Source organism: Sebastes fasciatus, chromosome 22 (genome assembly GCF_043250625.1).
Source record: "Sebastes fasciatus isolate fSebFas1 chromosome 22, fSebFas1.pri, whole genome shotgun sequence".
In the NCBI taxonomy this organism is placed as follows: Eukaryota; Metazoa; Chordata; class Actinopteri; order Perciformes; family Sebastidae; genus Sebastes; species Sebastes fasciatus.
In genome coordinates, this window is record NC_133816.1 from 4931114 (window position 1) to 4948777 (window position 17664).

Consider the following 17664-nt stretch of genomic DNA (forward strand, 5'->3'; position numbering starts at 1 on the left):
CCCATTTCCTGATGGAAATTGTAACCATGTCAAGATGTGTTTTTCCCCGAGAAACACTCTTTATGTTCTAATCTGTAATTTATTTGTGGTGCTGCAAATATTACAGATTTAGAGATTTAATATGCGGAAGTTAGTTCTCGCAAACAGGATTTTTCAATCAAGACTGCTGCTTTACAAAGGCAATACTCAGAAAGGCTTCATTTTGTAACAACAGAAAAAGGCACTCACTAGATTTTTCAGACACTTAGATCCACTTTAAATTGAAAGTGAAAATGAGGATGATATCTGGCCTAAAGAGGGAGAACCCTGAACACTGGATAAGTTATCGAGTGAAGCTGAAGGAGAAAGGCCTGGCATGACACCCTGAATGTAACTCGACCCGTGCCACAGCTGGCATTATAGTTGTGTGTTATGGGCCTTCTGCCCATCTGCTCACTGTCTCTTTGAGGGAAATGTGCCCACAGTCGAAGCTGTTGACCGGTCTCAGCTTACAAAGGCCACAGAGAGAGCCGGTCCTTATAACCATGGTGTGTGAATCAAATTAAAAATGGAGGTCACGACCACAAAATTGCAAAAAGCGTTTGAATTTATAGGCTACTGTGACATTTAATTAGTTCCATGCATGGAAAAAGATCTTGTTTATGAGTGCATATCTGTCCTGCACTGAATGAACGTGTGACTTGACACCGGTTGCCTACATCTCACTCCTCTGTCAACAACCTCTCTGTAATAAACACCAGTTTATAAACTGGGGCAGAACCATGGCTGCTTTCTTGGTTTTGTGTTGACTGTCTGCTCCATCTAGTGGTGAATCACTGAGCTGACACTGTTGGTGTTGATCCGGGTTACATTCAGAGCATTAAACCTCATTTACAAGCAATGCAAAGAGCAATATGGCAGATTTTTCTTGGTCTAAACTGGCAGAATTACTGAGAAAAAATGATAAATATAGAGGCTGAAAATGATGAAGACCAATGTCAGCTGTCGAAGGGTGATTTTACAACAAATATCTCACAGAGCAAAGCTTTCAAAACTCAAAGAACTATTTCAAGTCATTCAACATATGTGATATTAAACCAAACTAACAAACAAATAACCAAAAACAAGTTAAAAATGTGATTCGATGAACTGAAGCTGCACAACCAAACTGTTTTCTAGTGATTTATTGAGGAAATTGAGGTTTAGAGCAACAAATTCCAGCCATAAAGCAGTTCCAGTGTCTTTAAATACAATCCCCATCATCTGCTTTACTTATTCCTTGTGCTTGAATGTTATATTTACTGAAACAATTCAAAACCACCATTACTGCAAAACCTCCTTCAGCAAAAATGATTCCAGTGTACAAGCCTGGTGGAATATTTAACAACCTTTTTTTAGAAATACTTTACAGAGATACATGAAAAGTAAAAATGAGTACACCTCAAAAGAGCCTGTTCTTATACCATCTATTGGTGAAATTGAATGTCACGCAAAAAAAACAACAACAACCCAAAAACATCACAAAATAGTTCAAAGCACATAAATGACGGGTAAGAACACAACCAAAGGATAATTATAAAACCATGAAATGAACAATGATTCATTACATCAAATAAGTGATGGACGTGAGGTCAGTGCACTGTGCAGAAGATGTGTTTTGTGGCCCAACATATAGACAGAAATGAGCTGTATTAGGTGTGTTTTTGTCAACAGTATACTGAAATAAAGACTAAGTTCATTTACTATATTCCACAGGCAGTGTTTTATCTGCTTACAGTAGCTATCAATTCAAACATTGACTGTATTAAGTCTGTAGGAACATGTTGTGGTTCAAAATATGTTCACTTACTCTGAGATTTATGATCACAGTCACAAACAAAACTGCTTTTAGCATACAGAATCATCTGCTACAAAATTCACAAAATCAAACATCTAAACGGTTCCTCCAGACCATCAGTGCGTGGGCGACAGGTGTGACTCATTCTGGATGCTGCTGCCACTTTTTTTCTTCTTTTTATCTTGCAGCAGCTGAAACATACATAACAACAGAGGCAAATGATGAAACCACAAGGATATGAAAAAAAATTACATCTGTGTGATCCAAAAAATTAAACCTTCACCTAACCCGAAAAATGCTAAAAAAAATAATGCTTTAAATGGTGTTTTGAGAAGATCATTTGTGCATGAGCAACTCTCTCCAGGTGGGCAACTCCAGGGTCTGAAAAGTGAAGCCAATGAGGAAGTGCTTTAAACCTGCATTCTTTCTAATAGCCAGCAGGGGGCGACTCCTCTGGTTGCAAAAAGTCCATAAGAAAATGAGCCTACTTCTCACTTGATTTATTAACTCAGTAAACATTGTAAACATGAGTTTATGGTCTTAATCATTAGTTTCAAGTCTTCTTCAATACAGTATGATGTTCATTTAGTAAATTATGGTCCCATTTAGAGTCAGATAGACCATAAAGCAGGGCATGCTGTAGGGAATGGCTACCTTGTGATTGACAGGTCGCTACCACGGCGTTGTCCGGTCTGGGAGTTGTCCGTGTTTTCGTCTTTCAACTTTAACCCTTTCACAGTGTGTTTTCAGTTCATGAAAGTTAATTATAACCTTTTCGGTCGCCTAAAAATGTCTCATTCAGCGTTCGGGTGTACTTAGCTCCACCCCCTCGTGTCACTTCTGGTTGCAAAAAAACAAGATGGCGACAGCCAAAATGCCGACCTCAAGGCTTCGAAACAGCAGTCCACAAACCAGTTTGTGTCGTCACGGTGCACTACATCCACTTCTTATACAGTCTATGCTCTCTCCCAAATCCTAAAACTAGAGTGCTAAAACTCAGACTTGTGATGTCATCGGGTATAAAGTCTGGAGCTGACAATGAATAGACAATGAATTGGGAGATGTTCTACGCAGGGGGATGTTCTGAGTATATGGGAACATTATCTGTTTCACAACTGACAACACTACAATAGAATGAAGCTCATTTGGGTATAAAAAAAGAAAAGAAACATTCTGTGGGTCCACGAAATATTCTCCCATTCATTATCTATGGAGCAGCTCCAGACTTTATACCCTATGATATCACAAGTTTGAGACTTACTTAACGTTTCTGGCTTTGAGAGAGAGTTGCTTATGTTCACTAATATTGATTCCTATGCCAAGGAAATAACTTAATTTAGGTGGCGTTCCCCTTTAAGTTCATTAACTCAGCAGTTTTTGTTAATGAGCTTTGAGCGTGGGATTATGAGGTTTTACGAGTGCGTAGCGTGTATGAGTAACACGTTTTGCGATCAGATAAGAATTTATAAAGCTACAATCCAAAGAAGTAACAACATAAACACGTTCTTCCTCAGCAAAATTCCTAAAGCATGACTCCATTTCCCTCTGAAGCTCGCAGCCAAGTCATCTAGGTCTGATTGTATTAGGGAAGGAATGTAGGACATTTAGTGCCCAGATTTTCTTTTTTTTTTAATGGGTGGGGTGAAGGGGCACTGAGTCTATGTACAAACCACGTACTGTATGACACATGCGGATGTGCACATGCATTCACCCCCACCAACAAACATGCACACGCCTCACAGCGTCTGGGCCACACTGACATTTACGGGCCGCACAATAGCCGCTGTCCAAAATAATCTGTGTTTATGTTAGGAAGTCCCTATCTTTCAAGCCCTGCTGCTTGTTCGAGGGTGGGGGGGCGCGAAATCACAGGAAACACCTTCTGTTGCCCAGCAAAGCCCCAAAAGCCCGTGCAGTACAATGAGATATTAAAAGCTTGGTAACTTCCCTGGAATCATTGCAAGTCTGTGTCTGGAGAAACAGCGTTATAAAGTGATGGAAGAGCGCATAAACAACGAAGTTGGAAGCAACTATCGCAGGAAATAGACAGAAGGGCAGCTCACCATTTTGTTCCCCAGCTGATGACTTCACTCCGAGGAGCATGACACCATCTTTGGAGGTTTCGGTTCTGCTCTGGAAAGATGCGCTGTGGGAAAGTTAGAGAAAGAACAAAGGGATGATGCTTTAGTTGTTCGCACGCTTTTCAAATAGAGTTTGTAAAGTTCAAACTTACTTCTCAGTTCCATTATCAATGGTTTCTGTTGAAGAGAAGACAACAGACAACGCATTCAATGTAAAAAATCTTCTCATTTCAAAATCAAACAATATGCCACTCCAGTTTCATGTTTGATACATGCTAGTACATTCTGTAGCCTACTTGTATGCGTACCTGTGTGATCGTGCATCTTCTTGCATTTGAATTTGAGGACGATGGCAGCAGCAGCTGCAACCAGGAGGGCCGGCAGCACAATCCACCACAGCCTTTTGTCTGAGGGTAACATTTGAACGACACGGTCATCAGCATCTATTTAGTTTGACTCATGTCAAATGGTGGACCAATGATGTAGCAGTTGCAGCACCTCAAAGTTAAAAATAAAGGCACCCGATTCGACTGTTATCAGGCCATTAAATGGGCGTTATCATTCGCTATAAGCACCATAGATGTGGGTCAATAGGGGCCTATTATGCCTACTACATTGTAAAAGTAAAAACAAAACTTAAAAGCTAATGTAATGATATGTAAAGGGGACATGTCATGAAAAACTGAAATTTTTAGTGCTTGTGCACATACATTTTGGTATCTGGAGTGCCTAAGATCAGAAAAAAAAGTGATTCAACAAGCCATTCAGATTTGGCTACCATTCATATGTCACATGCAGGCTCATTAGAATATGCCACCCACAGCTTGAGAACTACCTTTGCAAAGGTGCACCATATTTTTCTATCAAGCCAATCAGAGCAAACTGGGCTTTTTTGGGAGGGGCTCTTAAAGAGAGAGGCGCTAAAACGGAGCGTTTCTGTATCTACGTTACAGATATATTCAGACAGACAGGATGAGAAAAATAATGTGTTTTTTTTAACATTGAAGCATGTAAACATGTTCTAGTAGAAACCCAAAATACAAGCATGAACCTGGAAATGAGCATGATATGGGACCTTTAAATGACCATTTCACAATCAAGTCAAATAATGTAACTTTGAAACCTCCATGCTGTAGTGCCAAAAACTTGTCATCCCTATTTGAAATATTGTCAGTAGTGCTTTGTTCTAATCTGTCTTTAAATCACCAATAAGTGTTTGTGGCATGGTTTGTGGTGTTTGACCGACGAGTTCAGCGGAGTACAGTTTAGTTAAGTTTGGTACATTACCTGATTTGGGGGGTACCTTCTCATCATTGCCAGTCTGAGGACCTTTCAAAACAATGAGTTTTATGATCAGCTTCCTGCATCTGGTTTATGATTTGATATGATTTCATTTATTCATGGCTTCATATGCAGCATAACCATATACAGTATGGTAGTACAGTGGAACTTACCAGCACCTTTCGTGTCTTTGTCCTTTATACCCGGCTGTTGTGGCGTCCCTGAAGATGGAATGGTTTGAGTTGGTGCTACAATATTGAAATTAATGAATTATTTACTTGAATAAAGCAATGAAAATATTACAAGTCAATCAATGTTATATCAAAATGTGTCTACAAAGATTAGAAATCTGCTGGTTTTAGTGTTTTACAATCCAACTACTATCCACACAGATAGATGTATTAATAAAAAATACATTAAAGGTGCTAAATGGGAGATTGGGAGCATTTCTATTGCCTCTGCATGGCTCTCAACATGGCGACGGCTGAGCCGGCGGCTCGTAGCTAATGCTGCTAACAGCGCTAACAGTTACAACGAAGGCAACAGTGCTGACAGAGGTAACAGTGCTAACCTGAGGGGAACGGGAGGGGGGGTGCTACACTTCTGTGACGGTGCTGGCGTTTGCATTTTTATTTCTGAATGTAAATGCGTAAATGTAAAGAATAAACGGAGAAGAAAGAGAACTGCTTGTTCTATACAAGACAAAGCATGTACAAATGTATATAATGTATACTGTACCTGTAGGCCCACTTGGGGCAGGAGGAGGACTAATTGTAACTGCAGAAAATAAAGATCATTTGAGTCAAACATGGAAAAATGATTAAGTCTGCATTTAACATTCATAAAAAACGCTTTTAACCGCTTAACATGGTTTTGAGACGACCATGAAAACAAGAAGTGATGCTAAGTCATACCTTTGACTGTGTTTGGTTTTTCAGTGCTCTCATCGCATCCAAACAATACTCAAATTAGTTTAAATACAATTGTCATTTTTAAAAACATTCCATCCAGCATGGTCACGCCTTGCTCTCATGCCAGAAAAACCCAGAATTTATAAAGTTTTATAAAATGTTATTATCTGTCTGAATTAGAAATTGCTGATGATGTACTACTTGTACCGAATCTCTTACCTTGAGGCTCAGTTGTCTCGACCGAAGAGCTGATTCCTGAGTCAGGAAGGCTTGATTGTTGTCCATGAGATCTTGGTTGCAGACTGTCATTTTTCTCAGCTAATAGACAAAAGAAAACAAAATATCATTGAAATATAACAAATCTGACAGATGTTGGATGAACTAATTTCACAAACATGGACCCAATGGTGCAACAAAGCATCACCGTCAGGCCAACAGAGTCCATTTAACTGCTCGTCTTTGTGCCGCAGCATGTGTGTAAACTTTGTTAAAATTGTGATATACGGCTGTGTATCATCCCCAAAACAATTAAAAAAATGCAAAATAGAAACTAAGAAAGTGTAACTTTTACCGTCCGTCTGGGTGACAACTAGAGATGTAGGGGTCGCAACCTTTTGGTCTGTAGATGCTGCTATAGTTGAGGCAGTCTTCGTAGGAGCTGGGGTTGAAACCTGAGGTTCTCCTTGGGGGAAAAAAAGGAAATTAAAGACCCTTTTTCAGGAATATAGTAAAATAGGTCTATAAGCCAATGAGCATGAATATCTATCTTCAGTACACTTCACTTATATGCACACTCACCAGCTCCATTGGGTTTGTTGGTGTCATCACGATGAGCAGTGGAGGATACATGGGCTAGTGTTGTTGCTGCTGTTGTTGCTGCTGGTGCTGGTGCTGGTGTTGTTGCTGCTGGCGCTGCTGGCGCTGTTGGTGCTGCTGCTGCTGCTGTTGCTACTGTTGGTGTTGCACTTGGGACTACTGTTGGGATTGCACTTTGGGCTGTTGTTGGGTTTTTTGCTGATGCTGCAGATGCTGTTGATATACAAAGAGAGACATTGACGTAGAAAACTAAAATCAGAAACTCAAAGAAAGAAAAGATGCAGGAATGTAAAATCTCAATTTACACTATGACCCACACCAGAGTTCACACAGCGCAGTTTGTCTACTGCGTAAAAAACGACTTGCTTTCTGGCGGAAAGTTATATCAGAAGATCAACACCACTCGTATACGGTATCTGTCTGTTAAATATAAGGCTATAGCCAGAGGCTGGTTAGCTTAGCTTAGCACAAAGACTGGAAACAGGGGGAAACAGCTAGCCTGGCTCTGTCCAACGATAACAAAATCTGCCTACTATTTAAAGGTGCTCTAGATGCGATATTTAGAACATTAATATAGCAGCAAACAACTATAGTGGTGTAATGTCTACCTGAGCAGAGAATGAAGTCGCTCTCCCTCTGTGCGTTGTAATCCGAGCGTGCTTTTAGTGCATGTGAGCGTGCCTCACTGGCTTGCTCATGGCCGTCGCTCTGCACTCCCCAGATACTGGTAGGCGGATTTTGTCAGCTTCGGACTGAGCCAAGCCAGCTGTTTCCCCGTTTCCAGTCTTTGTGCTAAGCTAAGCTAACCAGCTGCTGACCTTATACTGTATTGAACTTACACATATAAGAGAGATATTGGTCTCTCCAGCAAAGAGCAAATAAATGTATTTCCCAAAATGTAGAACTGCTATGCTAATGCTATACTTACATGTTATCGACTTTGTGTCTGGTGTTGCTGACGGCGCAACTGGGTGTTTTGATGAAACTGTAAAGCAGAAACACAACTATTTGAGCGCCGACACAGTAACCAGAAGCTGCGATCACCAAACCGCCATGCTGGCTCCAATGCTTTGCATCCTCATATGCTGTCTAAGTATTCAGAATGCTTCCATCAAGAAAACACCAGGATCACTTTGTCTATGTAAAACATTTCCTCCGACAGATTCTCTATTTTAGGTTCACAGTTGCATATTTGCATCATTCCTGTTTGGCACGGCTTTAAAGCCCAGCGTCCCGAGACAAAGGGATGCCCTCGCTCCAAGTGTCAGACTAGGGATGAGGAGTCAAGACGGTGGTGGAGGTCGTGGCGTGTTGAGGTGGATATCCTCTGCTTGAAGCGCTGCAACAGTGTGAAGCTGCATCCTGTCCCAAACACTATTGTTGTCCCCTGACCTAAGCAGCTAAGCATCCTGTCTTCACTGCTGTCAATTAGGATCCCATTCAACATATTTCTCACCAGACCAGACGCTGAAGCACCGACCGCATGCAGCTCTGTCTGGTTTCATCAGGAAGAAAAAGCAGCTCTCCTTGCCAGAGCTGTTTTCAAGACTATGTGGGCAAATCCAACTCAAGTCTCAAGTCATTTGGACTAGTCTCAAGTCAAGTCTAAAGTCCTTACATTTCAATGTCATTTCAGTAAATTTCAAGTCCTTTAAATCATAAAAACAAGGCCAATACAGGTTTCACAGATTTCAGAGTAGGCTTCAAGTCAGGTCTCAAGTACTTTAATTAATTCGAGACAAATCCAAGTCAAACCTCAAGTATTTTGGATCATGTGGCAAGTAAAGTCTAAATTTTCAAGTCTTATTAAGTCCTGTGTCATTACAGACAAGCCAAAACCAAGTCCTGAGTATGTCAGATCAAGTCACAAATCATGTCACAAGTCCTATAAATCATTCGAGACAAGTCTAAGTCAGGTCTCTGTTATTTTGGAGCATGTCTCGAGTGAAGTCATAAGTCCTATCGATCGAGACAAGTCCAAGTCACGTCTGCGGTATTTTGGAGCATGTCTCGAGTCAAGTCACAAGTCCTATAAAAATCATTCGAGATAAGTCTTCAAGCCATGCCTCTAGTATTTCGGAGCAAGTCACAAGTCAAGTCTCAAGTCCTAGAAGTAATTTGATTGTGAAGTCTTGAAGCAAATTTCAAGTCAGTCTCAAGTCCTTTAAGTCATTCGAGACAAGTTCAAGTCAACTCAAGTATTTCGGTGCAAGTGTCACTTAAAGTCTCAAGTCCTTTGAGTAAAACCTCAAGTCATGTCTACAGTCCTTTGTGGCAAGTCCAAGTCAAATCACATGTTTTCATAAGCAAGTAAATTGTCAGTGTTGAAAGGTCTGTCTTTAGAGAAATCTTTGTTAATTTTCTTGTCATTGATTTTCTTTATATGCTGCGGGGGAAAAAAAGCTCATAAAGTTGAGTAATGCCTCTGCTGGGTGAGCAGCAGCCGGGGCGAGGGTGTTTCCTCCAGATGTTTACTGCTAAACGCTGGAAGTAGATATGTTGCCAGTTGGGACATTTGGGTCTCAGGACAATGATCGGTTGTCTCTGTGAGAGAGGGGGCAGTTTGGTTCCCACTGGCTATCTGCTGTTAGATCACATATCTGCCCAGCATAGAACAGATAAAAGTTCTTTTGGCTCCGCACAAGGAAAACAAACAACTCCAGAGCCACCCTCTTTTTCCTTTCCTTCAACCAAGAGACACCCATTTGGCACTTGTTTTTTTTTTCATTCCTGTGGTTTTGATTCACGCTTGATATCTTACGCTCATATTAAAAATATATTATACCTTCACTTTGACTAAACATGGCAGAATAGACTTATTTTTTTTCCTACTTGTTAGTACAAAGTACATCTAAAGGCACATACACACAGAAACACACAGCTTATCTCAGCCTGAATGAACGGAAATACACTGTTTGAGTGGATGTCTCCGAGGTACCGTTCAAAGTGTGAGTGTCTTTTGAACTTAACTGTGATCTTTATCTTTGCACATACCAAAACAAAACTAAATTACATGAGAATAAAACACAATTAAAACCTACAACATTATCAATCAGAACAACTATTAAAATGTTATTGTATTTTCTCACAATGGGGCCAATCAACTTGATAGGAAACCCTAATTGTGGAAATGTTTTGACTATAATACATTACATTCAAATTAGTTTAAAACATGAGTAAAGAAGGCTATTTTATAATCCTTTCCACACTGATAGTACACAGAAACAAGGCTGAAACTTTAACTAATCTTAGTTAAAGAGAGCTGAAGACTTTTAAAGGCCCTAAGCTCTGATTCTGTTAAATCTAACAGCATCTCAGCCAAAAGCAGTTTGAATGGTTCCCTCACCTGGTGTGAAGACATGGACAGACGCTAGCAGGAGGAGGACAAGAACCCTGATGGTCTTCATGGTGATTCCACGGCCGCAAACTCCTCCGACTTCTTCCTCGGACTCTAACTGAGTGGCCAGTGGAAAAGGTGCTCGGGGCGCTCCGCTGCTGATGCTTATTTTGGCACTTCCTTTAGATAAAGAAGGGGAGGAAATACACTGGCTTCCCTCCTGACGTACAAGTGGGTGGCTGTGGAGACCAGCACAGGGCAGTCAGTGGGTGCAAACTTGTTACAAGAGTTTCAGTTTTGAATAATGTGTTTGAATGTGTTTGAATGCATCGCCAACTCCCATCATCTTGTTTTTTTCCTGCTCTGACACCACTTTACCAGTTGGGAGGAGACTGGGACGTACTGGTGCAAAAACTTTTTCATTTGTGATCAAGTCAGGTAAAGGATGTCAACCAAGTTTTAAATAAACAATGTGGTATCCAGGAACTGTATGTGAGCAATTGTATGATGAGAAAAACAAAGATCTAAAGTACTTTGGAACCACTTGCATCACATGCACACACACTGCCACACATTTCAGATCCATATCAACTGTCATATGCATACATCAACAACATAAACTACAAAAACAATCACAAAATGGCAGTTTGTTTTGTTAAAGGGGACCTATTATGCTTTTTGTGCCTTTTCCCTTTCCTTTAGTGTGTTGTATAGTTTTTGGTGCATGTAAAAGGTCTGCAAAGTTACAAACGCCAAAGGGAGTTACTCTCCCCCACAGAAACACCGCACTGCCTGAAACGTCTTGCTTGAAGTCCCACCTTTTTTTCCGCAACGTGGTGATGTCACCAAGTAACACACATTGCCTAGCGGTTCGTTTGGCACGCCCTCAAACAAAGCTAGTTAGAGCGGAGATAGAGTGTAGTCCGAAGAGTTTCGTTCGATTGACCAATCACAACAGAGTGGGCCAGCTGACCAATCAGAGCAGACTGAGCTCAAACAGAGCGTTTCAGTCAGAGGGTGAAAAGAGGTGCTGCAGCACAGCCGGTATGAAAAAAGTAAAGTGTTTTTTTGAACATTAAAGCATGTAAACATGTTCTAGTAGAAACCCCAAATACAAGTATGCACCTGAAAATGAGCACAATAGGTCCTCTTTAAATAATGTCAAAGAGGCAAGTGTTGACAGCCCAGGGGAGCAGCTCAAATACCAGCCATGACGTTTTTACTATTCTTCATTGTTTATGTAACAGTGCCTCCAGAAAGCATGGAGATGACCTCAGATGGGTCACCGTGCACTGTTCATAAGCAATAATCTAGTTTCTACATGAGTTAAGTGGATAGTTTGAAAAGTCACGGACACGACACCAAGAAGAGGTTTGCGACCACTGAAGATTAGCCGAACACTCCTATGTTAATTTCATTTTCATTTTGGCAGTATGTTTGTTTTAGTTGGTCTTCAGATTATCCCTCTGAGGCTACAAAATCTAGCTCCTGTTTTTTTGGCGCTCCCAAAAAAAACAGGATGCCAGAGTTTACTTCCTTTCATTTGAGCATTGTGTTTGATTTCAGCAGGAGAGACCAAGGAGAGACACTTCAGAAACCAAGGACGAGAAATGCAGGCTGCTTAGTTAAATTGTAGTTCAGTTTATTAGTTTTATTTGGACAACTATGTAAGAAAGTAGGTTGGATTTTTCTAATAGCTCATGTACTTCAAGATATGAGGTTTAATTTCTAAAATACCATCACATACTGTGAAAAAACGTTTGGCTGAGTTAAACCAATAAATCGAAAAACTCTTGCAACATATTCCACATTTTATCTTTGTATAAAGGAGGAAGCCTGCAGATCTCTGTCTCCTGTGTACACAGGTATGCTTGCGAAATCTTGGCTTAGTCTTCATAGTTTAATCAAAGAAGTCACTGAGGTTGATGAAGAGGAAACACCTTTGTTGCCGAACTGCCAAGGACAGAGACAAGGATCTACATACTGGCCAGTCAATGCCAAATTCTTGAGAGGAACTGGACACAGGAGAGCAAAACACTAATTTACGGAGGCTGAAGTCGTGGCAGTGGAAAGATGATAGCTCCACATGGACTTTTAAAGGTGCTATTGTTAATAATACAACAATGGTTGCCAGGCACTTACCGTCCACCTCAGCCATTTAACTGTTTTTTATTCCACAACCAGTTTCAGTTGTTTTACTATTGGCTCACAAGCCTTGTAAGAAGTGGGAACCGAATGTCAGATATCTTCTACAGGGATAAGCAAAAACATTCATTTTGGACCCGCCAACATTTTTTAAATGATTAATTCAGAATCATAATTTTTTTCAGGAAAAGACATTTTTTTCCGTTATAGTAGTTATATTATTTTTTTTTAAATATTCGTCTACATAAAAATGTTTTTAATAAGAGCTTTAAAGCTCTTTTCCAGGCATCTATCCCCCTCTTGACCTCTGAGGTGTGAATGAATTATTGTGACTCTATTGTGACTGTGGTTTCCTCGCAGGTTTGAATTACGGGTTGAAGCCGAGTGCGTTTCCTGTAATCTTGTTGGAAAACAAAAACCATCACGTAGCTCTACAACGCAGCTTTATGCACTTGTGATGCAAAAAACGCCCAAAGGACTATGTGTATTATGTATTTTATTTTATTTTACATGGTTGCATATTCATTGGCGGAGGACTGTAGGACAGCCGGAGTCTCTCTCTCTCTCACACTCTCTCACACACACACACACACACACACACACACACACACACACACACACACACACACACACAGGAGAAGCGGGTTCATTTCAAGTTGAAATTCATGCACATTTTTATTGAACAGTTATATAAAATACTTTTCATAGTTGCAAGTGCATGCCTCATCTGCCAACAGTTTTGAAGTTAAATTACAAAAGCAAGGCTTCATGTCGTGTAGTGAATTACTTGGGCACTTAAGCAGTTCTTAAAAAAGATCGAAGTTATTTTTTTTTTTCGTTTCATCTTAAAGTATTGAGCAGTATCAAACCTGTAACTGATATACAAAGCAGAGTTCCAAATAATAATAATAGTAATAATAATAATAATCAAATTACACTTTCTGTGGCACATTTACAAAACAGAACAAAACTGATTTACCTGTTATATGACACAAACAGCGAATCATGCATTTTTGAGTTACACATGTAACCACACACCTCACAAGAATTGTCAAACATGCTTAATTGGACTGTGTGCACTTACAAGCGCAGGTTAAAAATATGATTTCTCATCCATCGTAGATAATTAAATGCTTCAATTACAAAAGAAGTTGAAGGCATAGAGCATCATGGTGTTAATTGAAAGTATGCAGGTATACGTTTCCAGTATATGTTCACTAAAGCGCAGTATATTTCAAAACAGGCCTCCACAGCCAAGGTATTCGGATTTTCTATTTCCATTGTTTGATTTTTATAAAACATGCATAGGCAGACACTTTTATGTTTATTGTATTCTTTTTTTTTACACAATATAGGTTCTCTATTTTTACTTTGTTCGCAATACTTAAAAAGAGATAAAATTAACACTCAATTCCAGCAAGCCACGATAAATCTACCCCCCCCTCCCCTTTCCAAAAGAGACAAAAAATAAACATATTTGCAAATGATAGATAGGTAAAATGTAAATTCCAGTTATGAAACTCAAGAAAATAGGTATTCATTACCGAGTTATTTAGCCATTATACAGAAAAATCAGGTCAAAGCACACACCAAAAGAACCTGAGGTAAGCATAATATGTACAAAACCATAAAACGTTCCATTATTTGGCATTTCGACAACATTGCAACATTCTTTTTAAGACTGCCTAATTAATTTCAGAGCTATTTTATAAGAGTAGCAAAACAAAAAAAAAGTTATCAATAAATAGTCCTTATTTAGTTTGTACACCCTTATATGTTAAAAACATTATCTCATGTTCTGTCCTTTTTAGTGCTGTATTTTTGTAAACGTACAATAGTTAGTAAGAAGTTACACGACTGGGGTCTTTCAAGAAATAAAAGAAAATAAATCGCCTCAAAGATCTCTCTGTATCCCTCTCTTTCTCTTTGACATACTGCAGTGTGGTGGAGAATCAAGCACAATAAAGGCCTGACCGTTCAGAAATGTGACCTGGCAATAACTTAGCAGATTTGACTATGAACTAATATTTTGAAGGCATATCCAAAGACTAGAAAGTAAGATGTCCCCCCAGTGTGAGCCATAGATGCCTCCCACCTCCACACTCCCCCTCCTTTTTCACTCCTTCACCCCCTTCTCTGCAGTGGCGGGCCGTGGTGAGGCAGCTCCGTCGGCCAAAGTGGCGCCCGCTGTTGGCCTTCACTGGATGTTGCTGCCGCTGCTGGTGCTCCCTTTGGCGTCCGTGCCGTTGGTCTCCGAAGACAGGGCCTTGTTGAGGGAGTTGAGGCTGGCGTCGGAGGGCAAGCCGTCTCGCCGCGGCGGCATCCTCTCGTTGATGCGATCCAGGCCCTTCGCCTCCGCGAAGCTGGTGATCTTGTGCTGGGGCGAGAAGCCTTTGATGGCTGTTGAGATGCGAGAAAAAGGGAAAAAATGGGGGAGAAATCAGGAGCGGTTTTAGAGGGGAGAGGTTAAATGATTAAAAAGGAATGGGGTCACACTTGCTCACATTCACCCACACATCACCAGATTTGTCTTATCTTTGGTTTGGTCTCGGTTCATGGAATTGTTGTAACAAAAAAAAACTTGTTTAACTGAGAAAACGACAACATACAGACGGCATCTGAGGAGCTGTTGGCTAATTCAACTGCAAGTCATCCATGAAAAATGAGTAAATGAAGGGCTTGTTAACACTAATCATCATCTAAGACCTTAATTTAAAGGAATAGTTTGTCATTTTGGAAAATATGCTTTTTCGCTTGCTTAGGTAGAGATGAATTTACCTTGCATGGCAGCTGGCTTCTCACGATGTCACAAGATCACGCGAGAATCGCAGGATCACATATCACACGAAAATTCATCTTGTCAGGCTTTAAGTAATGCGTTTGTGGTCGGCAAGCCAGAGCAAAGCACAATCAGCGTCCTGTGAGGATCTACTGGCAGCTACGGGCGTCGTTTAGGTGTGAGTGACGGCACGCACAGGCAACTGTTTGTTTAAAACAACAATGGCGGCTACTGAAGAGATTAGCGTAGATGCTGCAATAGCATCAGTTATATCAGATCAGGAGAGTATTTCTTCATTGAAAGAAGAGCAAAGAACGGCACTGGAGGCTTTTCTCAATGGAAATTATGTTTTCGCTCTTCTTCGGACTGGCTTCGGCAACAGTTTGATTGACAGATGGTTCATCCAATTGACTGCCAAGTACTTTTTTTAAGTGCCTGCCCTTCTCCAAACAGTTTCTAATGACTGCTTCTCAGATTGTTCGGTGTAACAAACCATCTGGCGCGTCAGGTTAGAGTTGAATGAGAAGACGGTAACAAAATCTGCCTATTAAACATGTTAAATTATGTTTGTTTAATCCGTACAAAAAACAAAAGTGTAACAACAAAAAAATTGTGACAATATGCGGAATTTAATGTGGTAGTTCGCAAGTCATTTTAACACTTCATTGGAAGTTAGCTAAGCTGAGCTAACTGTAGCCTTATAATGAACGGACAGATAACAGAGGTATCGATCTCCTCATCTAATTCTGTGCAAAGAAGTAAATAAGTATATTTCCCAAAATGTCCACCTAATCCTTCAACTGGACATACAGTATGTATGATGCAACACAAATGTGTACTATTCATAAGGCTGAACTGAATCTTCAACCATTGATATAATTATTTAAATGCGTTTTATGAACAACAGCATATATCGTACAGCATATTTACATATTCATCATTTTGAATGTTTAGTGGTTTAATAACAGATGAACAATTAATATAAAAAAGGATATAACTCATTTTTATGAAATGACAACACATTAACACCATTTATCAGAGTTTCAAAATGATACATAACTGCACAGACAAAAAGGATTAAATAATCCTTCTAAATCTATAGAGGGTGCTCCTGGAATCAGGGTCAACAGGTTTTCACTGTGCCATCAATCTGTGCTTTAAATCTGTGGAAAGACTTCCGACCATCTAATGGCCATCTTGTACTGCTATTTTGTAAATTTTAAACATTGTATGCACACTAAAATACGACTATTATTAAAGAATATCTTGACTCGGGCACATCCCAGAACACCTGAGGACCCGAAACATCCAGATCGCCCCGTCACGTCACAGATTAAAAAACGACAAAAAAGGGAAGAAGGAGAATGATCAAAGAGACAAAAAAGAACAAAGGGGAGGGAAATAAACACTAGAGTGGAGCCCACTGAGACATTCACTTCCACAAAATAGAACCACGTTGAGACTGAGCTCACGTACAAAGACACTACAGAGGTACTTGGGGTGCTAACCACTTGTTTAGTCTGCTTGGAGCATGCAGCAATTAAAGGGTTCACTGGAGGTTATGAGGGGTGGAGGGCACAATATGATTTAGACTGGAGTTAAATAAAAAACAAGATTCAATTGAACTGAATAATGGAAGTAGAGAAAACACTATGAAAATACCACTGAGATGAATAAAACCAGGCTGATACATATACATCTAACTATGAAGCGAGGAATCTCTGTCTGCCTGTGTGTCCTTTGGATATGTCCAGAACCGCTCATCCGATCTACTTCACACTTGGCGGGTGTATTGCCGGGGAATCAAGGGGGTGCATTTTCGAATTTGGTGCAATTTGGACATGCGACACGTTCAATTTGAATCAACTTTGAATAAACAAGCGATGGCGCTCTGTTCAGCAGCGGGGCGGAGTTTCAAGGCTCTGCAGACTGAGATGAGCATGTCATCAGCAGCGTGCAGACTCTGCCATTGAAACTGAAATTGTGTAGGTTTTTGCCATACTAACTTATTACATTACCGCCAGCAAAATAACGCCACTCATTAAATCCATGCTCTACCTTATAACTGCAGTGGTTATGTCACAGCAAGCGACTAATACGCCTATTTGGACTCTGCTAAGTGTATTTCACGCATATGTCGCAGCCAGCACTACTTGCGTGACTTGGTTGTGTTTTTTTCCCCGTGAGTAAGACTGTATTTCCCCGATGTAAAACTTGATACTAACTTATAACACTAATAACGTTACAGCCGGCAAAATACCCTCGCTAATTAAATCTATGCTCTACTTTATAGCCGTTGTGTTTATGTCTAAGCAAGCAACTATTACGCCTATTTGGAAATTAATACCTCCGCTAGGTGTATTTCACCTATGTCGTAGCCAGCACTACTTGCATAACTTGGTTGTGTTTTTTCCCCCCATGAGTAAGACTGTATTTCCCTGCTGTAAGACTTGATACTAACTTATAACACTAATAACGTTAGCGCAATCAAATTACCC

At 40.2% G+C, this 17664-nt stretch overlaps 2 protein-coding genes across 6 annotated transcripts in view; both read right to left on the minus strand.

The window, feature by feature from the left end:
• Positions 1-1148: 1148 nt before the first annotated feature.
• On the minus strand, positions 1149-10453 carry LOC141760540 (uncharacterized). Of its 4 annotated transcripts, none has more exons than XM_074623418.1 (12): positions 10252-10453; positions 7834-7890; positions 6888-7118; positions 6661-6771; positions 6309-6407; positions 5917-5955; positions 5358-5399; positions 5185-5226; positions 4206-4304; positions 4050-4074; positions 3880-3962; positions 1149-2007 (listed from the first exon to the last, which is right to left on the minus strand). In XM_074623418.1, exons 1-12 carry the CDS (start codon positions 10310-10312, stop codon positions 1994-1996), a joined length of 903 nt encoding a protein of 300 aa, XP_074479519.1. In that variant the 5' UTR covers positions 10313-10453; the 3' UTR covers positions 1149-1993. The 4 variants fall into 4 exon arrangements, with proteins under 4 accessions (XP_074479519.1, XP_074479517.1, XP_074479518.1 ...); XM_074623416.1 differs by having other exon boundaries at positions 5358-5426; XM_074623417.1 differs by having other exon boundaries at positions 5352-5399; positions 10252-10452.
• Positions 10454-13036: 2583 nt separating this feature from the next.
• Positions 13037-17664, minus strand: part of LOC141760213 (protein phosphatase 3 catalytic subunit alpha) — an 80258-nt gene continuing 75630 nt past the window's right edge. For both annotated transcript variants that reach the window (XM_074622823.1, XM_074622822.1), the window contains one exon: positions 13037-14787. In XM_074622823.1, the coding sequence (XP_074478924.1) occupies positions 14585-14787 (203 nt within the window). In that variant the 3' untranslated portion in view covers positions 13037-14584. The remainder of the gene's footprint in view (positions 14788-17664) is intronic.